Source organism: Aethalodelphis obliquidens, unplaced genomic scaffold, assembly GCF_003676395.1.
Source record: "Aethalodelphis obliquidens isolate GAN/ISIS:26980383/991018 unplaced genomic scaffold, ASM367639v1 scaffold26, whole genome shotgun sequence".
Lineage (NCBI taxonomy): Eukaryota > Metazoa > Chordata > Mammalia > Artiodactyla > Delphinidae > Aethalodelphis > Aethalodelphis obliquidens.
In genome coordinates, this window is record NW_020837970.1 from 7642904 (window position 1) to 7662942 (window position 20039).

Below are 20039 nucleotides of genomic sequence, written 5' to 3' on the forward strand. Positions count from 1 at the left end.
AAAAAAAGTCCTCGGGCTTCCCTGGTGGCGCAGTGGTTGAGAGTCCGCCTGCCAATGCAGGGGCCACGGGTTCGTGCCCCGGTCCGAGAAGATCCCATATGCCGCGGAGCGGCTGGGCCCGTGAGCCATGGCCGCTGAGCCTGCGCGTCCGGAGCCTGTGCTCCGCAACGGGAGAGGTCACAACAGTGAGAGGCCCGCTAACGCAAAAAAAAAAAAAAGTCCTGTATCATCACAATAATTACTAACACTGGCATGTTAAGTATACAGCAGGATAAAATTCCAAGCATCTCAGTGTCACTAGTGTCTGTCCAATTTTAATGTGATGCCAAAAAAGTTTCTGGAGCCATACCATTTCTTTCAAATTGAACTACTAGGAACAGCTAAAGTACTGGGGAAGACAGGGAAGCAAGGAGATTCCGGGAATGACTGTCCGAATTTTGTCCTCATTTTCCTTAGATGTACAAGGAAAGGAAGAGGCACAGCTACCCAGAGAGATGACCAATTTGCAAAAATTACACAAAGTGAAAATGGTATACTTACATCACCCTCCAAGCTGAGCTTGCAGAGAATTTCATGAATGGTAGACATTTTGAAAGAAGCTGGGAAAAAAAAAAGTACAATTCTTTATTATGAAGAGGCTTTCCTTTCCCCCGAAGCGCAGTGATTCATTATACCCATCTCTACTTCTTGGGCCATTTCATCTGACGATATTAGAGTAATTTGTGCAAATAGATGCAATTCCTATCTTGTGATTGGGAAAATTAAAGCTGAGAGATGGTTTGCCTTAGGTTTGGGATGGACGACAGAACTAGCTAGTCTTGTTCTTGCCCAGTTTGAAGAGAACCTGGGGAGACTGACTTGAAAATACAACACCAAAACGTTTCTTCCCAAGACCAGTCCAAACAGGATAAGACTGAATCTTCCAGTTCTCCTAAAAAGTGATAATCTTGTCAAACCAGCCAGTACTGCTGTATTTTTCACCAATAATTTAATATATCATATATAATATATATCCATAGTCTGAAAACTATGGATATGAACTGAAATCAGTAGCATTTTCATGCTGGCTGATTCCTAAATGGAGCCCTTTATTACTATCCATAATTATTCTCTTACCTCACCAATGCTTAGAAGATATTAAACTGCATGGACATATATACACTACCAAACGTAAGGTAGATAGCTAGTGGGAAGCAGCCGCATAGCACAGGGAGATCAGCTTGGTGCTTTGTGACCGCCTGGAGGGGTGGGATAGGGAGGGTGGGAGGGAGGGAGACGCAAGCGGGAAGAGATATGGGAACATATGTATATGTATGACTAATTCACTTCGTTATAAAGCGGAAACTAGCACACCATTGTAAAGCAATTATACCCCAATAAAGGTGTTAAAAAAAAAGAAGATATTAAACTGTTGATGAGAAACACAATGGACAGATTTTGACCTTAACTCATCCCATAGAAGACTGATCCTTGTATTTAAGATTCAAAATGGCTGAAGTTAAGTCATCTTTCAGTTAATACACTTAATTGGACAGTGATACGACAACGTAATGAACTGGCTTTCCAGCTTTGCAATCACACAGTTCTCGGAATTGATATACCAACCCCTGCCAATAAAAAGTGCTCAACTGGCAGGAAATTTACCTCCACTGAGACAAGACAGGTCATTCAGCCAACAGCCTCCCCAAAATAAAGAAAACAGAGCAGAGCTGCATCCTCAAACAGTGGGAACGACGTCTGAATTGCAGCAACTCCTGTTTTGGTCTCTTTTTGCTTAATATTCTTTGATCAAGGAAATGGTGCCCATGCAATTCAGCTTTCTTTACTCTTCCAACAGTTTGCTTAGTCTACGTGTTTTCAGACAGCTGGCTTTGAAGGAATATTTGGACATAGACATTTGTTAATTTATCAGAAGGCTTTGGACTAGGCAGATTCCAAGCTCTGTGTGGGGTGAGTTAGAGGAATTAAGAGAAAAAGATTCGCCTTTATTTGTGGTTATGGAAGTATTTCTACAAGATTTTCACCATGAGCTCTCTCCTACACGACATCCTCTCTCTTCTTGATGCTTACAGAAGCTTTTTTTTTTTGCAGTACGTGGGCCTCTCACTGTTGTGGCCTCTCCCGTTGCGGAGCACAGGCTCCGGATGCACAGGCTCAGTGGCCATGGCTCACGGGCCCAGCCGCTCCGCGGCACGTGGGATCTTCCCGGACCGGGGCACGAACCCATGTCCCCTGCATCGGCAGGCAGACTCTCAACCACTGCGCCACCAGGGAAGCCCAGATGCTTATAGAAGCTTTTTAAGCACACGGCAAAAAAGAAAATCACAGCTATTCCAACTCCCCCATTCCCACAACTCTCAGACACTATCACACACACCCCCAACCCCTGCAATGCATCACAGCACTGGGATACGATCCTAGTTTGTAAAGTCATCCTCTATAAATAAACTGTGGTACATCCAGACAATGTAATATTATTCAGCACTAAAAAGAAATGAGCCATCAAGCCATGAACAGACACGAAGCAAACTTAAATGTATGTTACTAAGTGAAAAAAGCAGTTTGAAAAGGCTACATACTGTATGATTCCAATTATATGTCATTCTGGAAAAGGCACAACCATGGAGACAGTACAAGGATCAGTGGCTGCTACGGCTTAGAGGGGAAGGAGGGAGGGACGAACTGGCAAAGCGCAGAAGATTTTTAGGGCTGTGATACAGTAATGGTGGATACATGTTATGACACGTTTGCCCAAATCCACAGAATTTACAACACCAAGAATGAACCCTAATGTAAACTATGTGTTTTGACTGATAAAGATGTGTCAATGTAGGTCCAGCAATTATAACAAATGTACTTCTCTGGTGGGGGATTTTGATAGTTGGAGAGGTTGTGTGTGTATATAGGGGGGGTGCTGGGAATATATGGGAACTCTGACTTCGTAGTCAATTATTCTGTGAACCGAAAACTGCCCTGAAAAATAACGTCTATTTTCTTTAAGAGTCTTGCTCTGTAGCTGGACTGTCCAAGACACTAGCCACCAGCCACATGGGGCTATCAAGCACTGAAAGATGTCCAGACCACAGTGAGATGTGCTGTAAGTGTCAAGTACACACCAGATGTGGAAGAATTAGTATAAGAATGTAAAATCAAAGAATGATCTCCAACTTCAACTTGGGCCAAGAAACATTCTATAGCGTCTCATCAGGAGGCTGCTGAGAATCACCAAAGAGGACATGAGCTCCCCAGGACACGGACCACCTAAGCCCTGGCCTGGACTCCCACCCCTGGGGCTCAGTCAGAACTGGGCTAGGTTTGCAGTGAGGGGTCAACGGTTGTCATCTGCCTCGCAGAATTCTAGTCCCCACTGTAAACAGCTAAGAAAGAAAAAGGTCAAAGCAAAAAGACCAACAAGTCAGAGTTGTTTCCGGGTGGATTAAATTCCACTTATTTATTAGATCAGTTACTTCACATGGGTTCTGAGGTTCAGGAAATCGCAACTTGCAGAGGCGGGTAAGTTTCTGCCAGGGAGTTCTTTCAAGTTGCCTTTCCAGCTCCGAGCACCGGCTTGGGAGACAGCTGCCTAACCATGTCCCAACCCCTCAGTATGGTATAAACCAAAGACCATCGGATTCATGTAATCCTTCTCCCACAGGCACAATACAGAGACAGAAAATGGGGATTTTAAAAAGGCTCACAAGTCTTCCTTGCTGTTTAACGGTCGACAGTGGTACCGCTCTTTCACCTCACATCAGTCCTACGTGCCACTACCAACTAAATTCCTCTATTTTATCTTGTCACAATAAATAGTTCAAAATCCATCCTTCCGTGATGTTCTCTTACTCCAGCTCCGTCCAGCCCTCTATGTACTCGCCAGCAAAAGTGGACCTCAACCAAACTGTTCCTTGCTTCTCCCCAAACACACCGTAACAGCTTTAATCCACAGCACCTTGATTCGTGTCTCCTGCCTCATCTCCTTACCCTTGTCTCTTCTTCTGGTTACAGATGCTGCCCATTCCTCAAGTCACCACACCTCTGGCACCTGCTCCAATGGGGTGGCTGCGGCCCACATTCCCCGGCACTGCCTCTCCCACCTTTCAATGCCAGGAACACTTTCTGATGCCGCTAGACTTACTCACCACTGAGCAAGAGTGTCCTGAGTTCCTGCCACGCGTGCGCCACACATTCAGATGGCAAATACAGAGTACAATTCAACCAAACGGGGGTCTCATAGGCCCCAGAGTCCCAGTTCCCCCACAGATTGAAGAGGGCCTCTGCACACTCTAGGTGCTAAATAAATGGTCAGAAATGAGTTGCTATTTTGCATAATGAACATTTATATTTATATTGTTGATACTCATTCTGTAGGAAAAGAATGTCACAGTAACCAAAAAAACAATATCCATGAAGCTTGGGATTACTCCATGCAAGTGTCTTCTGTATCCATATAAATATTGCCTACTCCATGCAAGCTTAAGGGCAAACACATTTTCACCTTAGAAATAAAACACGGCCCTCAGGACTTCCCTGGTGGTCCAGTGGTTAAGACTCTGCGCTCTCAATGCAGGGGGCCCAGGTTCGATCCCTGGTCAGGGAACTATAGATCCTGCATACGTGCCATAGCTAAAAGATCCTGCGTGCTGCAACTGAGACCCGGCGCAGCCCAAATAAATAAATATTAAATATAAATATTAAAAATATTATTTAATAATAAATTTTTTTTTTAAACCATGGCCCTCATTTCCTCACTACATCCAATCCGCTGGTTTCTTCACTACATCCTGGTCTCTTCACTACATCCAATCCCCTGGGAATGCAAAGTCATCTTGCAGACGACTAATTAATCTCCAGAAGAAAGAGTCGGCTGTACCACTTATGTTTGTTAAAACATTAGCTTAATATAGCGCATATGATTAATGAGAAGATGTCAGAGTGCTGCTATCCTTGGAAGCAGAAAGAGAAAGTCTTGGCAGGGCTACTGTAGGTTACAATCACTGGTGACACCCAGGTAATCAATCAACAAGCCCCTAACACACACACACCGGGCCTGCCCCGCATTAAAGGCTGGGAGAGACACACACAAAACTATGAAACACAGACTCCACTCCTGCAGAACCTTGCAGTTCTCTTCCCTTCTCGCCCCAGGAAGACTAGCCCAGGTCACCCAGCTAATGAGAAAGGGAGTCAGGGCCAGGTTCCAGGTCCCCTGACTCTTGGGCCCTTGCCCTTTCAACTTCACCACAGTGGCTCTTCATTCCAAGAGATTAAGACATGGAGAGAGAGAAAGATAAAAGCAGCATCAGTGAGACTGGCTAAGGGTCTGAGAGGTGAGGTACTGACTAGTTTGAGAAGGACACTCACTCACCCTGGAAGTTCCAGCCAGAGAAACAAGGGAAAGCCCAAGGAGATGGGATGTGGGAGAGTGTGTGTGTGTGTGTGGGGCAAGAGGCCAGGTTTAAAACCAGCCATGTCTAATGTGGTGGCACGTGGGGGGCCTGAGATGTAAGTTTCTGAACGGTGCAGATTTAAGCTTGGCTATGGAAAGGGATTTGATGCCAATACTAAGTATCCATTCACCGTATTTGCTCTGGAGGCTGAATTTTCTTGCTGAAACAATAGCTCTGCCTTTTTAGTGTACCTGTTGTTTTTAAGTCTCCATACCATAGGAGACAATTCCACCCCCAGTGACCACTTAGCACACTGAAAAATTCATAAGCGCATTAAAATCAGAACAACCGCTCCGTGTCTGGCAGACCTCTCCACAGACACGAAAATGGCATCACTCTTTCCAACATTACAGCCTCACAAAGATCTCCAACTGGTTTCAACTTGCAAAAAAGAAAGAGAAAAAAATCAGCAAATTCAATCTTTTGATGAGTACCTCACATACCAGTACCTCTTATTCGCAGGAAAGGACTGGGTGACTTACACAAGATTGTTCAAATCGCCTTCTTCAGGGAAAGTTTTTTGTTTAAGAAAATAACTAGAGAAGTACAAGGAGGCTCACTGAGAGCCATACCCACTTCAGACTGGCTTGAAATAACGCACCACTGGGAAGGGAACACAGACACTCCACCCTAACGAAGGGAACAGAACAGTTTCCTCTGGCCTTGAAAATATTAATAAATGAGACTGTTAACTGCCTGACTGGAAAAGCTCTTATAGCGCAAAGCTAGACATTAAAGAAATCCGTGCAGCTGCTAGAAATGAAGCAACTTACATCTAACATAAGCACTATCTTAAAGATAAGAGTTTGTCCTTTTTTTTTTTTAAACCCCATAGATTACACTGCATCTCACTGTTTCACTTCCAACACACAGTTGCAACAAAAATAGTACAAGTAAAACAGCTTTAACGTCTCCCTTCCCCCCCAAAAAAAGTAAAAGAAAGTTTGCAAAAAGGTTGAAACAAACAAAAAAAGAAAACCTAAAAGTTAGTGCTTCAAATAATAAAAACAAGTTCTACTGAAATGAATGAAGAACCAGCTCCAGAAAGCCCATATATTAATTCTCACAAACAAACAAAAACACATTGCGGCAGGGCTCCTCTGCCCAGCAGAATCTGAGTATAACCCAGCAGTTTCGTGGTCACACCCACTTTTAAAATGTGGAGTGTTGATGTGTTACTGCAAAACACATCCCTAGCAACCATGATGAATCAATCAGGGACTGGATGATACAAAGGAGGATTTTTTTAAAACCAAAAAAATGGGGGCGGGTGTGGGGATGGCGGGTTGGGATTCCCCGCCAAGCCCTTACTGTGCAGTCCTGGGTCTACAGGAGCAGACTGACATTTTAAACCAAGAGGGGGTAAAAAAAAATGCATGAGTGGGGGGTAGGGGTAGAGTTCCCACTTTATTCACTCTCCACCCCTCCCTCCCAGAGCATTTTTATTTAACAGAACCTTCCTGAAAGCACACAGTTTTCTCCTTGGTTTTTATGGTCTTGATTAATGCCTGAGTCACAGGAGCAAGTCATTCCCCAGAAATCCTGGAATTCTGCCCAGGGGCCTTGATCAAACTGAGCAGGATGGACACGGTGCTGCACTTGCTCTGGCCTGTCCCTTTTGCTGCCTGATCTGAATCAATATTTGTTTACTAACTCCAGACACACTGTGGCCTCAAGCTCTCAGAGCCTCTCGTTCAATCTCCCGAAGTGGGGTTGGAGTGGGCAGAAAGAGACGTGCAGAAGAATGATGTCATTTGGCACAAAGTACTCTCACGGTTGAGAGATCAAGGTCTTCACATCTACAACTCAATTTCAGTGTTTTATGGCCCAAATATTATATTTCCAATGGGGCCCTGCTGCTTACAGAAAAAAGTCTACACAGCATTCAAGATCTTCCACACTCTGGGCTCTACCTACTTTTCCATAAATAAAGCACATGCAAACACACACACACACACACACACACACACACACACGCACACACACACACACACACACGCACACACACACCCAGCACCAGTTAGACTGGATTGGTAATTCTCCAAACACATTCAGCACTGTCCAACTACCTCTAGGCCTGGGTTTTCCAAGTTCCCTCTACTGGGAATGCTCTATCTGGATCAGCTGACATCCTCGGGAGACTTCAGGACACAAAAAATACTGTTACCTTTCTCCTGTACCTCTCCCTGCTCTGTGCTCCTGTCTCTCTTGGTGTATCTGTGAAATATCAGAGCTGAGGGTACAAAGGCGGTCTTCCATTCTATAAGGCAGTCTTCCATTCTATCTGCCCCCAGGGTTTCTGTCTTATGCATCCCCATTTCCCCATAGGTCTGAGCACAGTGCCTAACACACTGGAGGCGTTCACTCACATTTTTGGATGGTTTACACACACTGGGTCTTTCCACATTATATCTTTTTTTCCTTCTTTTCCACTACATTCTCCTTCCTCAATTTCCTTTCTCTTCCTCGGACTGCGTATCTCAAATGCAGCTCCAGTTCCATACATTCAGAGCTGGAGGCTTCAATTCCCAGCCTCTGTTCACACCTTTGCAAAGCCTGGTAGAGCAATTCAGGAGACTGCCTCTTTCTCATACGATATGCAGCTCTTCACCTTCTCCCACAGCTCAACCTCCACCTTTAATACCGTCAGGGCCCCTTGGCTCCTAGCTCTGTCCACGGGACAACGTGGAAACGTAACCTACATCTCCTTGTGGCAAGAAAGGCAGGGAAGGAGGCAACAAGGAGGAAAGATTTGCAAGTGGCCTTGGGACTCTGACTTCCTCTGAGCTGGGAGTGTGGGGACTGGGTGTGGCAGAGAGACAAAGGGCAAAGATTCCATGTGACAGCCACTCCCTTGAGTCAGAACTTCCCACACTAAGCCTGGGAGTGTAACTCAGACCACTTACTTAGATGCTACTGACTTCTCTCTGAGAAGACTGAGCTCAGACGGTTTCACAGCTTCAGGTGTACCCTAGGGGAGACTTGGAGGTAATCTCACTGGAGCCACTGCAAAGAACAAGGCTGGGCATCTCCTGACCCCTACAGCTGACCTGCTCCCCAACAAAAGAGACGGGAACCGCCTCTGGCAACTGGAGGAGGAAAAACAGACCTGACAGTGAAAGAGCAGAAAATTTTTTTTTTAAAAGACTGGAATTTCCTCCTGATGTAGCCTACAACTAGAATAGGGTGTGGCACCAGGGAAAAAGAGGGAGGTGGGTTCCCATATGCATGCAAAAAAAGAACATTCCATTTCTATTCTTTTTTTTAATTTACTTTTGGCTGTGTTGGGTCTTCGTTGCTACCCGTGCGTGGGCTTTCTCTAGTTGCGGCGAGCGGGGGCTACTCTTCATCTCGGTGCGCAAGCTTCTCATTGCGGTGGCTTCTCTCGTTGCGGAGCACGGGCTCTAGGCGCACAGGCTTCAGTAGTTGTGGCTTGCGGGCTCTAGAGCACAGGCTTAGTATCTGTGGCGCACAGGCTTAGCTGCTCCGTGGCATGTGGGATCTTCCCGAACCAGGGCTAGAACCCGTGTCCCCTGCATTGGCAGGCAGATCCTTAACCACTGCACCACCAGGGAAGCCCTCCTTTTCTATTCTCATAGTCAAATCCAGAAGCCAGGTTAAGTCAATGATAACTTTAAACAACACTTTCCCTAAAGCAAGTAAACTATGACGCTCAGGTCTGTGGAACAGCTGGATTAAAGGGGAAATGAGCTCCAACCAAGTTTGGAAACAAATACTAATTTGGGAGAACGTAAAGCTCAAAATCCAATTACTGTCTATACAAATTCACTCGATTTTGTCTATTTTATTTTTTTCCCCACTAGATTTAAAGCCTAAAGAGCAGAGTTTTGTTTTTGTTTTGGTCTGTTTTGTTCAGTGCTATATCCTCAGTGCTTATACTGTAAGTAGAACATAGTAGGTGCTTAATAAATATTGTGGAATGAACAGATGTTTAAGGCAGCCCAAGAGAGCCTGGGAACGGTTTTGTGTCCCGGTCCGGGAGGATGCCACATGCCGCGGAGCAGCTGGGCCCGTGAGCCATGGCTGCTGAGCCTGCACATCGGGAGCCTGTGCTCCGCAACGGGAGAGGCCACAGCAGTGAGAGGCCCGCGTACAACAAAAAAAAAAAAAAAAAAAGAGAGCGCCTGGGACTTCTATTTGTGACACGTTAAGAAATGCCTCAGCAGGCGCACAGCCCCACACAAGGGAAGACCAAGAACAAAGGCCAAATGCTAGGCCCGATGGTGCAAGAAGAGCCTACAACCCTCAAAATCAATAACAATTACAGAAGGATATCTACCTTGCCAGGAAAACTACTTAAATTAGAAATTAGTCAGGAAACCAATGGCCATGACTGCCGGCATGTCAATCGATACAGCATTTTTAATAGCTCAAAGACAGAGGATGTTATTGTGACCCCAGTCCAAGACCAAGCTCTTGCTCAAAGCCAGTGAGTCAGCAATATTTCCTGGGCATTTGCAACAGGCAAGGCATTTAGCACTGCAAGAAATACCAAAATCTAGGCAGTCCCCTAATCATAAACCTCCAACTAAAAAATTTACATTGATGGTCACACCCTTGCACTGCAGATGCAATCCATACCTCTGGAGAAAGCCTTGACTGAAGATTTGAGATAATAGGTGGAGTCAGAAGTGCTGTATGGGATGGTCTTAACACCACTGACCACTAAGCACACTGAACCTGGCCTCATATGAGATCCTCCTTCACAATGCTTGAATATTATATTATGTGGCTCCTTCCATAGCCTCAAATTCTATAAATTACAGATGTTTAGGTTTAAAAATGCTCTTGTTATCTTTTAAATAACACATCTCCCCTGGGTTGCTGAGGATTTCAGGACCACCAACCATTCCTAACATTGAATATTAATGAATATTGACTCAATCTGCTTGTCTCTAGCTGGGTATGAGAACACTGAAGTGGGAGGGAGGGGGGAATGCAGCAGAACTGGAGAAGAATGGACAGGCTTTTGTAATATGTGGGGGCGGGAGGGGTCTCCAAGGAGGCAGGAGGAAGAGAGTAAAGTAGAGAGGGTGATAAGGACATAATTTTCCAATTAAAGTAATTTAATCAGGGCCAACCTTAAAACTTAGAAAACTTCCAGTAAAATACTTCAATGATTTACTCTTACATATTATACCTCACCCTCCTCCCACCCTCCCTCCCCACCCACCATCACTCCCATCCCGCAAATTAGGCATTGTACTATCAGTACTTCGATATAGTGCAGGTTTTCTGGGCTAGGGTAGGGGTTTTCTGGGCTAGCCTGAGAACCTAAGCACCTTCTGTAACATTGTTTCAGTGCTACAGCGCATTCTGCATTCGAAATGACCAAGTTCCGGACAGGCACAGTAGGGCACACTTTTGGACAGAACCCATCAGTACCGTCAGTATGAGCTCAGGGGTCCCGACCCCTGGACTCCAGGACCTTAGGGTTCCTGGTAAAGACCCAGCGTGCCCCATGAAGTTACTGTTCTTTTACCTCTAATAGCTTTAAAATGGCAACTCTTAACACAAAAAGAATGACACTCGGTTTTGGTATGGCACTTAATGTTTCCAGTGTGCTTTACAAATTTATTTTTGAATGAATATGGTTTTTGGAATCTTCGATAATAACCCTATGTGGGGAAAGTAAGAATGTGCACTCTTAAACCACTTTCATAGATAAGGAAATTGATGTCCACACCTTTTTTTTAACTGAGAGTTGATGGAATCCAGGCCTACAACACCAGGCGCTGGGACCCATCTCACAGAGCTACAAGGAGCAGCCCGGGGGCCTACGCCCTTTTCTGTACCCCCTGTCCCTGACTCAATGTCGCATCAGCGCCAGTAAGTCAGTGACGATTCTCCCCACAGAACCACGGGAGAACACTTCCTTTCCTGATGCAAAAGTAGTGAACCAAATAAGAAACTCTCCAGATATACGGAAATCAAAAGTTGCTCTCCTACAAGCTAAGCTAAACAAAGGAGAATGAGGGGAGGTTCTTCCGTTGTTTTGTTTTACTGGGGCAGGAGGTTGCTGATAAAAACTCCCACCCCTCATCCTCCCCCGACTGCTTCCCTCCTGCTCGTCGGCACAAGTTCCACAAATGCTCGTTTGTTTCAAGTAAAGTTAACTTGGAACAGATGGGGATTACTTTCTAGATAGCCGTAGCGCTAGTGTTAAACGTGGAGGGTGCCGCACGTCTGCTCTCCACCCGACCAGGGGCTCGCAGGGAGGCCACACCCAGCCCCCCAGCGGCGCCCGGCGCGTCTGGAATGCGAAGCCTCCCTTCGCCCCCCTCCCCGGCGCCACCTCGTCGGGCTTCCTGCGAGCACTTCGCGGGGGATGCCCGACTCCCTCCTTCTGCCCTGCACGCCCCAGGCCGGGGCACACGCGGCCCCCCTCACTCCTGTCCAGACCCCCCTCGCCACTGGGCGCCCTCCTCGCAAAGCTCCTAGTGCGGACCGTCCCTTCAGCCCCCTCCCCGGACGGCCTCCCGAGTCCCCGTCTCCAGAGCTGCTCTTTGCAAGGCCGTCTCCTTCCCTCGCTCTCCACACCCCGCCAGCGCGGCGGCCCCGGGGCCATAGCGGGCGGGCGGGCGGGGCGCCCCGCTTACCTGGGCCAAGCGCAGTGCGCTGCGAGCGTCGCCAGATGCAAAGCGGAGCCAGCTGGCCTGGGTGGGGCTTTTATATCCGCCACATCCTCGCGGTGCACGGGAGGCCCGCCCCGCCGCCCCCCGCCCCGCCTTCTCTTGCTCCGGCCGCTAGCACTCGAGTCAGGGTGACTCACAGTCCCGGGTCCGCCCGCTCGCCCGCGGGAGACGCCTCGCCCTGGAACGTTCCCCGGGCCGCGCCAGTGGGAGCGGCCCCACGCCCACGGCTCTGCCGTCCGATGAAGCGCCACCGAGGCTTCCTCGAGGCCTAGTACCGGCCTAGTTTTCTCCTCTCTTCCTCTTTTACTTCTCGAGCGCCACGTCGAGCGCGCAGCCCTGCCTCAGGTTAATACGTTTTCAAGACTTTCGTAGACTCTGACCTTAAGTCGCTTTTTTGTTTGTTTAAGGCGTCAATGCAATGGAAGGAAGAATTGTTCCAAGAAACATAAATCGTGATTCCCCTGAGCTGGGCCGTTGGCATCCAGCTCCCCATTACCGTCTGCAAACATATCAGCTTAACCTCTGACCGGCTATTGCCGGGAGGATCGCGGGGAGGGAGATCCGCCGGGTCCTGGCGGGCAAAGGACTGGCCCCGCCCCGGCCTCGGAGCGCGCTGGGAGACGCGGAGCCATGGTGGGAGTTGGGTGGGGGGGGAGGAGGCCGAAGCCAGGAGCCAAGGTCCCACCCCGCCCGCCCGGGGAGGCGCCCTTTTCCCGAGCGCTCTCTGCTTGGCTTCCCTCCACGCCTCCCGCGACCCTCCGGGACTCCCACACGTCCTCGTGGCAGGCCGTCCCGGGCTGGGTGGGGCCGGTGGCTTTGAACCTCGAGTTCCAACAAATAAGTTTCCTCCCTTCCTTCTGTCCTAACTGCCGTTGTTTTTTGGGTTTTTTTTGTTTTTTCTCAGACTCTTAGCTCCATGGCTTGGTTTTGCTGTTTCTCGCTTTTCTTCCACTCCCTGCTTCCACGAACCGCAGTGGCAACATACAGGCAAACATGGTTTTGTGGTTGATTGCGCAAATACTGTACTCACCTCAAACTAGCAGGAGAGTTTTGCTAAGAATCCCAAAGATCTCTCTGCACCTTTGAATTCCTCCCTTTCACAGACCTCACTTAGCTTTCTACTGATGCTTCTGTTTTAATCCCCCGTCTATCTTAACGTCCGTTTTTACTTTCCAGTTAAGCGTCACTTCACTCCTGGGAATCAGGAAACAGCAAGGCCAAGACATTGTTGCCAAGCTCACAGTCAAGTCCATACCACAAATGGGGTCCCTGGACACTCAGCCCAGAGCACTGTTACCCATTTCTTTCACTCAGAATGAAACATGATAGGCACTGTCAGAAGGACAAATAGAAAATAAAGCAATTCTGTTGATACAATTTCTGATTTACATTTATAGCCCTTCAATTTAGGCTGAAAGCTTTACAGCCTAAACATTTTGGAACAGAAGGAGAACATAGGCTGACCGTAATGGTGAACGCGATTCTGCTTCCCTTCTCTTCTCTGGGCCTCTTGACGCCCAGCTGTGCTGTGATAGGCCCTCTACAGAAGATAAGATTTAATTCGAATCATGTGGAATACCTAAAAGCCAAGTAGCCGGAAGAATGCTTTTGCTTGTCTAGGGCATCCAGCAAAGCCAAACATACAGATCTGTCCAATAACCAGGGTCTGCTTCTTGCTACAGAACTTCACACTGGTATTTTCATAAAAATGAAGCTATCAGACGTCATGGTTTGCTCTTTCTGAGGAATGGGGGGACCAATTCTGCCAGTTTAAATTAGCTTTTGAATCTCTGAGTGCAAAGATCCTTTTTTCTTTCTTTCTTTCTTTCTCCTCCATGGCTGGAAGAATGTTTACAACAACAAATCTCAGATTGTGTCTGCTGCTGTGCGTTCTGTTCTCTAAAGCCTTGACTTTATTTTGTTCACACTTTCTCTGCTGCACCTCAACACTGCTAATTGTGCCTAGCTAGCAGTGATAGGCACTCACTAAAACGTACAGAATAATAGAATTATTCACCCAATAACAGAATGTTAGAGCAGAGAGGGTCCTTACGAGACTAACATTTCCAATTCTTGATTTTTATAGATGAAGAAACTGGAGCCCAAATAAAGTCTCCTGCCCAGTCCAGAGATTTAAAAATGCACTCAAGTTACTTATTGCAGTTTAACAAATTACCACCCAAACTTAGTGGTTCAAACATAAATAAAACCATTTATTTGCTCATGATTTTGCAATATGGACAGGACTCAGGGGCAACAGCTTGTCTCTTCTCCATGGTGTTAGATGGGGCAGCTCAACTAGGGTTGTAGGATGGAAAGGAACTTCACTCATTTGGTGCCTCAGCTAGGGTTGCTAGGATGGCTGAGAGCAGGCTGGTTCTCTCCGTCCCTTGGACTCTCATCTGCCAGGTCCTCCTCTCTACACCAGGATAATAACGGAAGCTGGCTCTCAAGAAGCAAAAGCTGAAGCTGCCAGGCCTCTTAGCTTGTGGGCTATCCAAAAATAGGCTGGGTTGACTTTATGGGCTGTAGTTTGCCAGTCTTTGCTTTAATCCATCATCTGATCGGTTTTTGGCTTTGCCTTCTGGCCTCTTGATTCCACTCTCTGAGATGTCTTTCCTTTCCCTTAAGAATGGTCCATATTTGTAGTTGAGTAGCTCTCTCAACCTGCTTCATGCTAGTAGAAACTTGAAGGCCCAGAGACTTCTTTTCAACTGTTTCTGTGTCCAACCTGGCAGTCCTTTCATTAACACAATTATCTTTAAAATTCTGTGGATTTTCTATAAATCTTACTGAGATTCATTCCATGCTCCAAAATTCATATGCAATGCAATTTTCTCAAAAACATTGTGGAATTTCTGTAAATCTTAATGAGGCTTAACTCCATGCTCCAAAAGTCACATTGATTATTCTTTCTAATAATAGATCTCTCTCTTTACTTTGAGCTTGTCAGGCGGGAACAATGCACTTAAGAGTCTTAGAAGCCCTGAGATGGTCTTCAAAGTACCACATTAAATCTTTCTGGAATTTTAAAAATAAAAAAAAGTTTTGCAGCCACATGTGATTTGATCTTTATTCTGAGGCCATTTCTTACTTTGCAAACCTTTCATTGGCTAGAATTCTGCTTGAAAACCAAACAGATATTTAGTGCATTTTTTTTCTTGTTGTACTTTATCATAAGTGGTTAAAAAAGACCACTGGCATCTTCAGCATTCTGCCTGGAAATCTCCTTGACTAGATCCACAAGTTCATTAGGCACATTTTCTTATCACTCATGTTACCATAGGCAACAGTAATGTTAAACATTCTGCCAATACATAACCTGGGTTGCCTTTTCTCCAGCCTTCTGTAGCAATTTCCTTACCGCTTTTCCAACCTCCACTAACAGTCTTCTCTCCGGTTACTGTCTGGAAGTAAAGTCAATGTCATATATTTTAGGTTTTTGTTATAGCAACACTCCACATCCACATATTAACTTCTGTTTCAGTGACCTATTACTAGGAAATAAACCACCTCCAAATCTTAGAAACTTAAAACCACCACTGACGTATTTGTTCATGATTCCACATAGGGCAGAGTTCATGGAGTCAGCGCATCTCTGGTCTATCTATTTAGCGTTGTCTAGGGAGACTCAAATGAGGCTGGAAGATCCACAAGGGCCTCCTTCCAGCAGGGTAGTTACTGATCTTCAAGAGTGAAAGTGGAAGCTGACGGGCCCAGAAGTGGAACAGTGCCACTTCCGCTGCATCCCATTGATTAAGGGAAGTCATATAACCCAGATTCAAGGGAAGGGGAAATAGATTCCACCTCTTCATAAAGGGAGAGACATTATGTTTACATGAGTGGAAGTTGTTGGCAACCACCTCTGTAGACAATCTATCACAATCCTTAAACTAGTAAGTGGCAGAACTGAGGGTAGAATACATTTGTCTGCCTTTCAATCCACTGTTTTTTCCATTACACCATCTCTCTCACATACCACCATTGCTTCAGGGAGACACAGGCTGTCTCCAAGTCCCCTACATTATATGGCTTAGAGTCTCACCAACCATAAAGCTGTTATTACCTTGAGCCTTGTTATATGCAATCAGTATATAATAATGTATTATATTTGAAGACGTGGCCAGAAGAGGAAAAAGATTTATCTGGAAAACCCAACATCCAAATAATAGGAGTTCTAGAAAGAAAAATAGGCAAAATGGAGGGGAGAAAATCACGAAGAAATAACTGAAGACCATTTTCTAGAACTGAAGGCTGAGTCTTTAGATTGAAAAAGCTACAAGAAATGGAAAAACAAACCCAAGGCACATTAACATGAAATTTCAGAACACTGGATGGGGCCAGGGAGAAATTCCTAAAAGATTCCAGAGAGATTAAAAAAATAAGTCATATATGAAAGGTAAGAAAGGAGAATGTCATGATAAGACTCAGATCTTAGTTTCCAAATACTATTCCCCAGTAAATGGTCCAGTTCTTAGAGAAATGGCTGGTTCCAGAGGTGGGACAGAGAGAAAATACATGATGGGCTTTGAGCTAAATGACTTATGGGAACATATCAAAAAGACACAAAAGCCAACTTGAAGGGGTTCTCACTGGTTAAAATTGGGGGCAATGTGAGCATCATATTGAATAATGATAGGAACTGATGATACACATTGAATAGTCTGATAGTAAAACAGAAAATACACAAAGAGGGGACAGAGAAAGCTCTTAATTAGAGAAGAATGCTAACTTATAAATGTATCAGGAAAGATAAATATAAAAAATCATTATTTTGCAACTAGAATTCCATACCCAGCCAAACAATAAATCAAGAATGCATGCATAATTAACAGTTTTCAAAAATGTTGTTTATGCCTATGTGCCCTGTGTTAAGTTTCCCAAGGCTGCCGTAACAAGTTACCACAAACCTGGTGGCTTAAAAAACACAAATGTATTCTCTTGCAGTTCTGGAAGCCAGAAGTGTGAAAGTGAGGTATCAGCAGGGCTATACTCCCTCTGGAGGCTCTAAAGCTGAATGCTTCCTTGTCTCTTCCAGCTTCTGGCAGCCCCAGTCATTCTCTGCGACTGCATCACTCCAATCTCTTCCTCCATCTTCACAAGGCCCTCTTCTCTGTTTCTGCATCTCCTCCTCTTCTGTCTTTCAGAAGAACACTTCTCATTGGATTTAGGAACAACCTAGATAATCGAGGATAATCTCATCTTGAGATCTGTAACTTAATTACATCTGCAAAGACCCTTTTTCCAAATTAGGAAATAGTCACAGATTCTGAGGCTTAGGATGGAGACATAAGCTTTGGGGGGCCACCATTCATCCCACTATACACCCCGTCTCAGGAGACTTCTGAATGATGTACTTCACCAAAACAAGAGAATAGAGCAAAAACTGGAGCATTGGATCCAGAAAACCAGTGATTCAATGCACAAATAAGTGAACAGAATTCCCAGAATGATGGGGGAGAACTTGGAACAATAGCTGTGCAGCAGGCATACAGAGCAACCAGTCTAAGGAATTCCCTGGCGGTCCAGTGGTTAGGACTCCGTGCTTTCACTGCCGAAGGCCCGGGTTTGATCCCTAGTTGGGGAACTAAGATCCCACAAGCCGTGCAGCACGGCCAAAAAAAGAAAAAAAAAAAAAGAGCAACCAGTCTACCTTGGAGAAGAGGACCAAAGGCTCTAGCACAAATGCCTCAGAAAGAGTAGGAGGAAGAAATTACCCCAGGTGTTTGAACATACTGAGAAGACATTAACAGCTTCACTGGGTGGCTTAGGAACGAATTTGTGAGCGTGATAAGAAAAACTATTGATATCAAATGAAAAGCTCCAGGAAAACAAAAAAATATTGCAGCATGCTATAAACTGAATGTTTATATCCTCCCCACATTCGTATCTTGAAACCTAACCCTCCATGTGAGGGTATTTAGAGATGGGGCTTTGGGGAAGTGATTAGGCCATGAGAGCAGAACGCTCACATGGGATTAGTACTTTTATAAAAGAGGCCAGGAGTAGAGAATGGACTTCAGGACACGGGGAGGGGGAAGGGTAAACTGGGACAAAGTGAGAGAGTGGCATGGACATATATACACTACCAAATGTAAAATAGACAGCTAGTGGGAAGCAGCTGCACAGCACAGGGAGATCAGCTTGGTGCTTTGCGACCACCTAGAGGGGTGGGATAAGGAGGGTGGGAGGGAGACCCAAGAGGGAGGGGATATGGGGAAACACATATGCATATAGCTGATTCACTCTGTTATACAGCAGAAACTAACACAACACTGTAAAGCAATTATACTTCAATAAAGATGTTAAAAAAAAGAGGCCCAGGGAATTCCCTGGGGGTCAAGGGCCCAGGTTCAACCCCTGGTTGGGGAACTAAGATCCCACAAGCCTCGTGGGTCCTCACCAGACCTTGATCTTGGACTTACCTATCTCCAGAACCGTGTGAAATAAATTTCTGTTGCACATAAGCCACGCAATCTATGGCAGTTTGTTATAGCAGCCCAAATGGACTGAGACGCAACATTATATTCTCCAAAGATGACCACAGTAATATTTCCCATCCCAGATGCTCTTCTAGAATTTTGCCACTTGACCATCAAGAGGAGGAGGGTATGCCCAGTCCCCTTGAATCTCATGACCTGCTGTGACTTATTTGACCAACAGAATGCTGTGTGACTTCTGAGGCTAGATCCTGATTGTATTTCTACCTTGTTTACTTGAGACATTTGCCTTGGAATCCAGCCACCATGCCATGAGGAAGCCCAAGCAGCCTATGGAGACGTTCCAAAGTCTATACCTGACAGCCAGTGCCAACCTGACATCTGTGTGAGCTCTCTTGAAGGTGGACCATGCCAGCTAAATATGAGTGGAGACAAGCCTTTCCCACCAAGCTCTGTCCAAACTGCAAACTAGTGAGCAAAACAAATTATTGTTTTCAGAAACTAAATTTGGAGCTGGTTACTTATGCAGCAATATATAGCTGAAACAGTTGCCATGAGAAGGAAACGTCTGTTTTAGTTTATTGGTTTGGTTTGGTTTGGTTTGGGTTTTTTTGCTCTGAACACCCTTTTTTCTCCTACTTCCTTTGCCTAATACTTGATGTGATGTCTGGAACTCCCTCGGTTACTGTGGACCTTGAGGAAAACTGGAAGATGGAAACTAGGCACACAAAGGATGGAGATCAAAAAACTTGAGGATGAAGACAAAAGCACAGGGCAAAAAGTCAGGAGGAGGCTGTTTTCCTGACGAATGTGAAACCATCAATTCAATCCTGGACTGCTTTCCTCCAGATTTCTTGTACATGAAAGAAAAAATAAATTTCTACCTTATTTAAAGTACTTACATCCAGTCTCTGTTACTAACAAGCTTAACTCTGATTTATATAGAATTGATATAGAATTCTTGTGTAAATATGTGACTTTTAGAACTATTCACCTATATAACTTAGCTGAAGATAAATATTAAAAGAGGAGGGAAGATGGAAGGGAGGGAGGTAGAGAGGAAGAAAGGAAGGAAGGGAAGTAGGGAAGGAAGGAAGGAAGAGAGGGAGGGAAGAAGGTAGAGGAGAATCAGAGAGACTGAGTCCATGAACGAGAGTGGGGCTTGGAGTGAACCAGTTCTGGCATCTTGTTCTGTTTCTGTTTTTTTTTTTAATAAATTTATTTATTTATTTTTGGCTGCGTTGGGTCTTTGTTGCTGCGTGCGGGCTTTCTCTAGTTGCGGTGAGTGGGGGCTACTCTTCGTTGCGGTGTGCGGGCTTCTCATTGTGGTGGCTTCTCTTGTTGCGGAACACAAGCTCTAGGCGTGCGGGCTTCAGTAGTTGTGACATGCGGGCTTCAGTAGTCGTGGTGCATGGGCTCTAGAGTGCAGGCTCAGTAGTTGTGGCTCACGGGCTTAGTTGCTCTGTGGCATGTGGGATCTTCCCGGACCAGGGCTC

General features: G+C 45.7%; 1 protein-coding gene, 1 long non-coding RNA gene and 1 other non-coding gene across 3 annotated transcripts in view; 1 reads left to right on the forward strand and 2 right to left on the reverse strand.

Annotated features, from left to right (window-relative positions):
- Window positions 1–12119, reverse strand: part of ANXA2 (annexin A2) — a 44070-nt gene extending 31951 nt beyond the window's left edge. Inside the window, exons 1-2 of the mRNA XM_027123187.1 lie at window positions 12068–12119; window positions 541–599 (exon numbers count right to left, since the gene is read on the reverse strand). Of these exons, the coding sequence (XP_026978988.1) occupies window positions 541–588 (48 nt within the window). The 5' untranslated portion in view covers window positions 589–599; window positions 12068–12119. The remainder of the gene's footprint in view (window positions 1–540; window positions 600–12067) is intronic.
- Window positions 4525–4597, forward strand: TRNAE-CUC (transfer RNA glutamic acid (anticodon CUC)). Its single transcript has one exon. It is a non-coding gene; the product is annotated as a tRNA-Glu (tRNA).
- A 2176-nt stretch (window positions 12120–14295) lies between the features above and the next one.
- LOC113629078 (uncharacterized) lies at window positions 14296–18197 on the reverse strand. The gene is made up of 2 exons (XR_003436374.1): window positions 16170–18197; window positions 14296–15510 (listed from the first exon to the last, which is right to left on the reverse strand). It is a non-coding gene; the product is annotated as an uncharacterized LOC113629078 (long non-coding RNA).
- Window positions 18198–20039: the final 1842 nt, after the last annotated feature.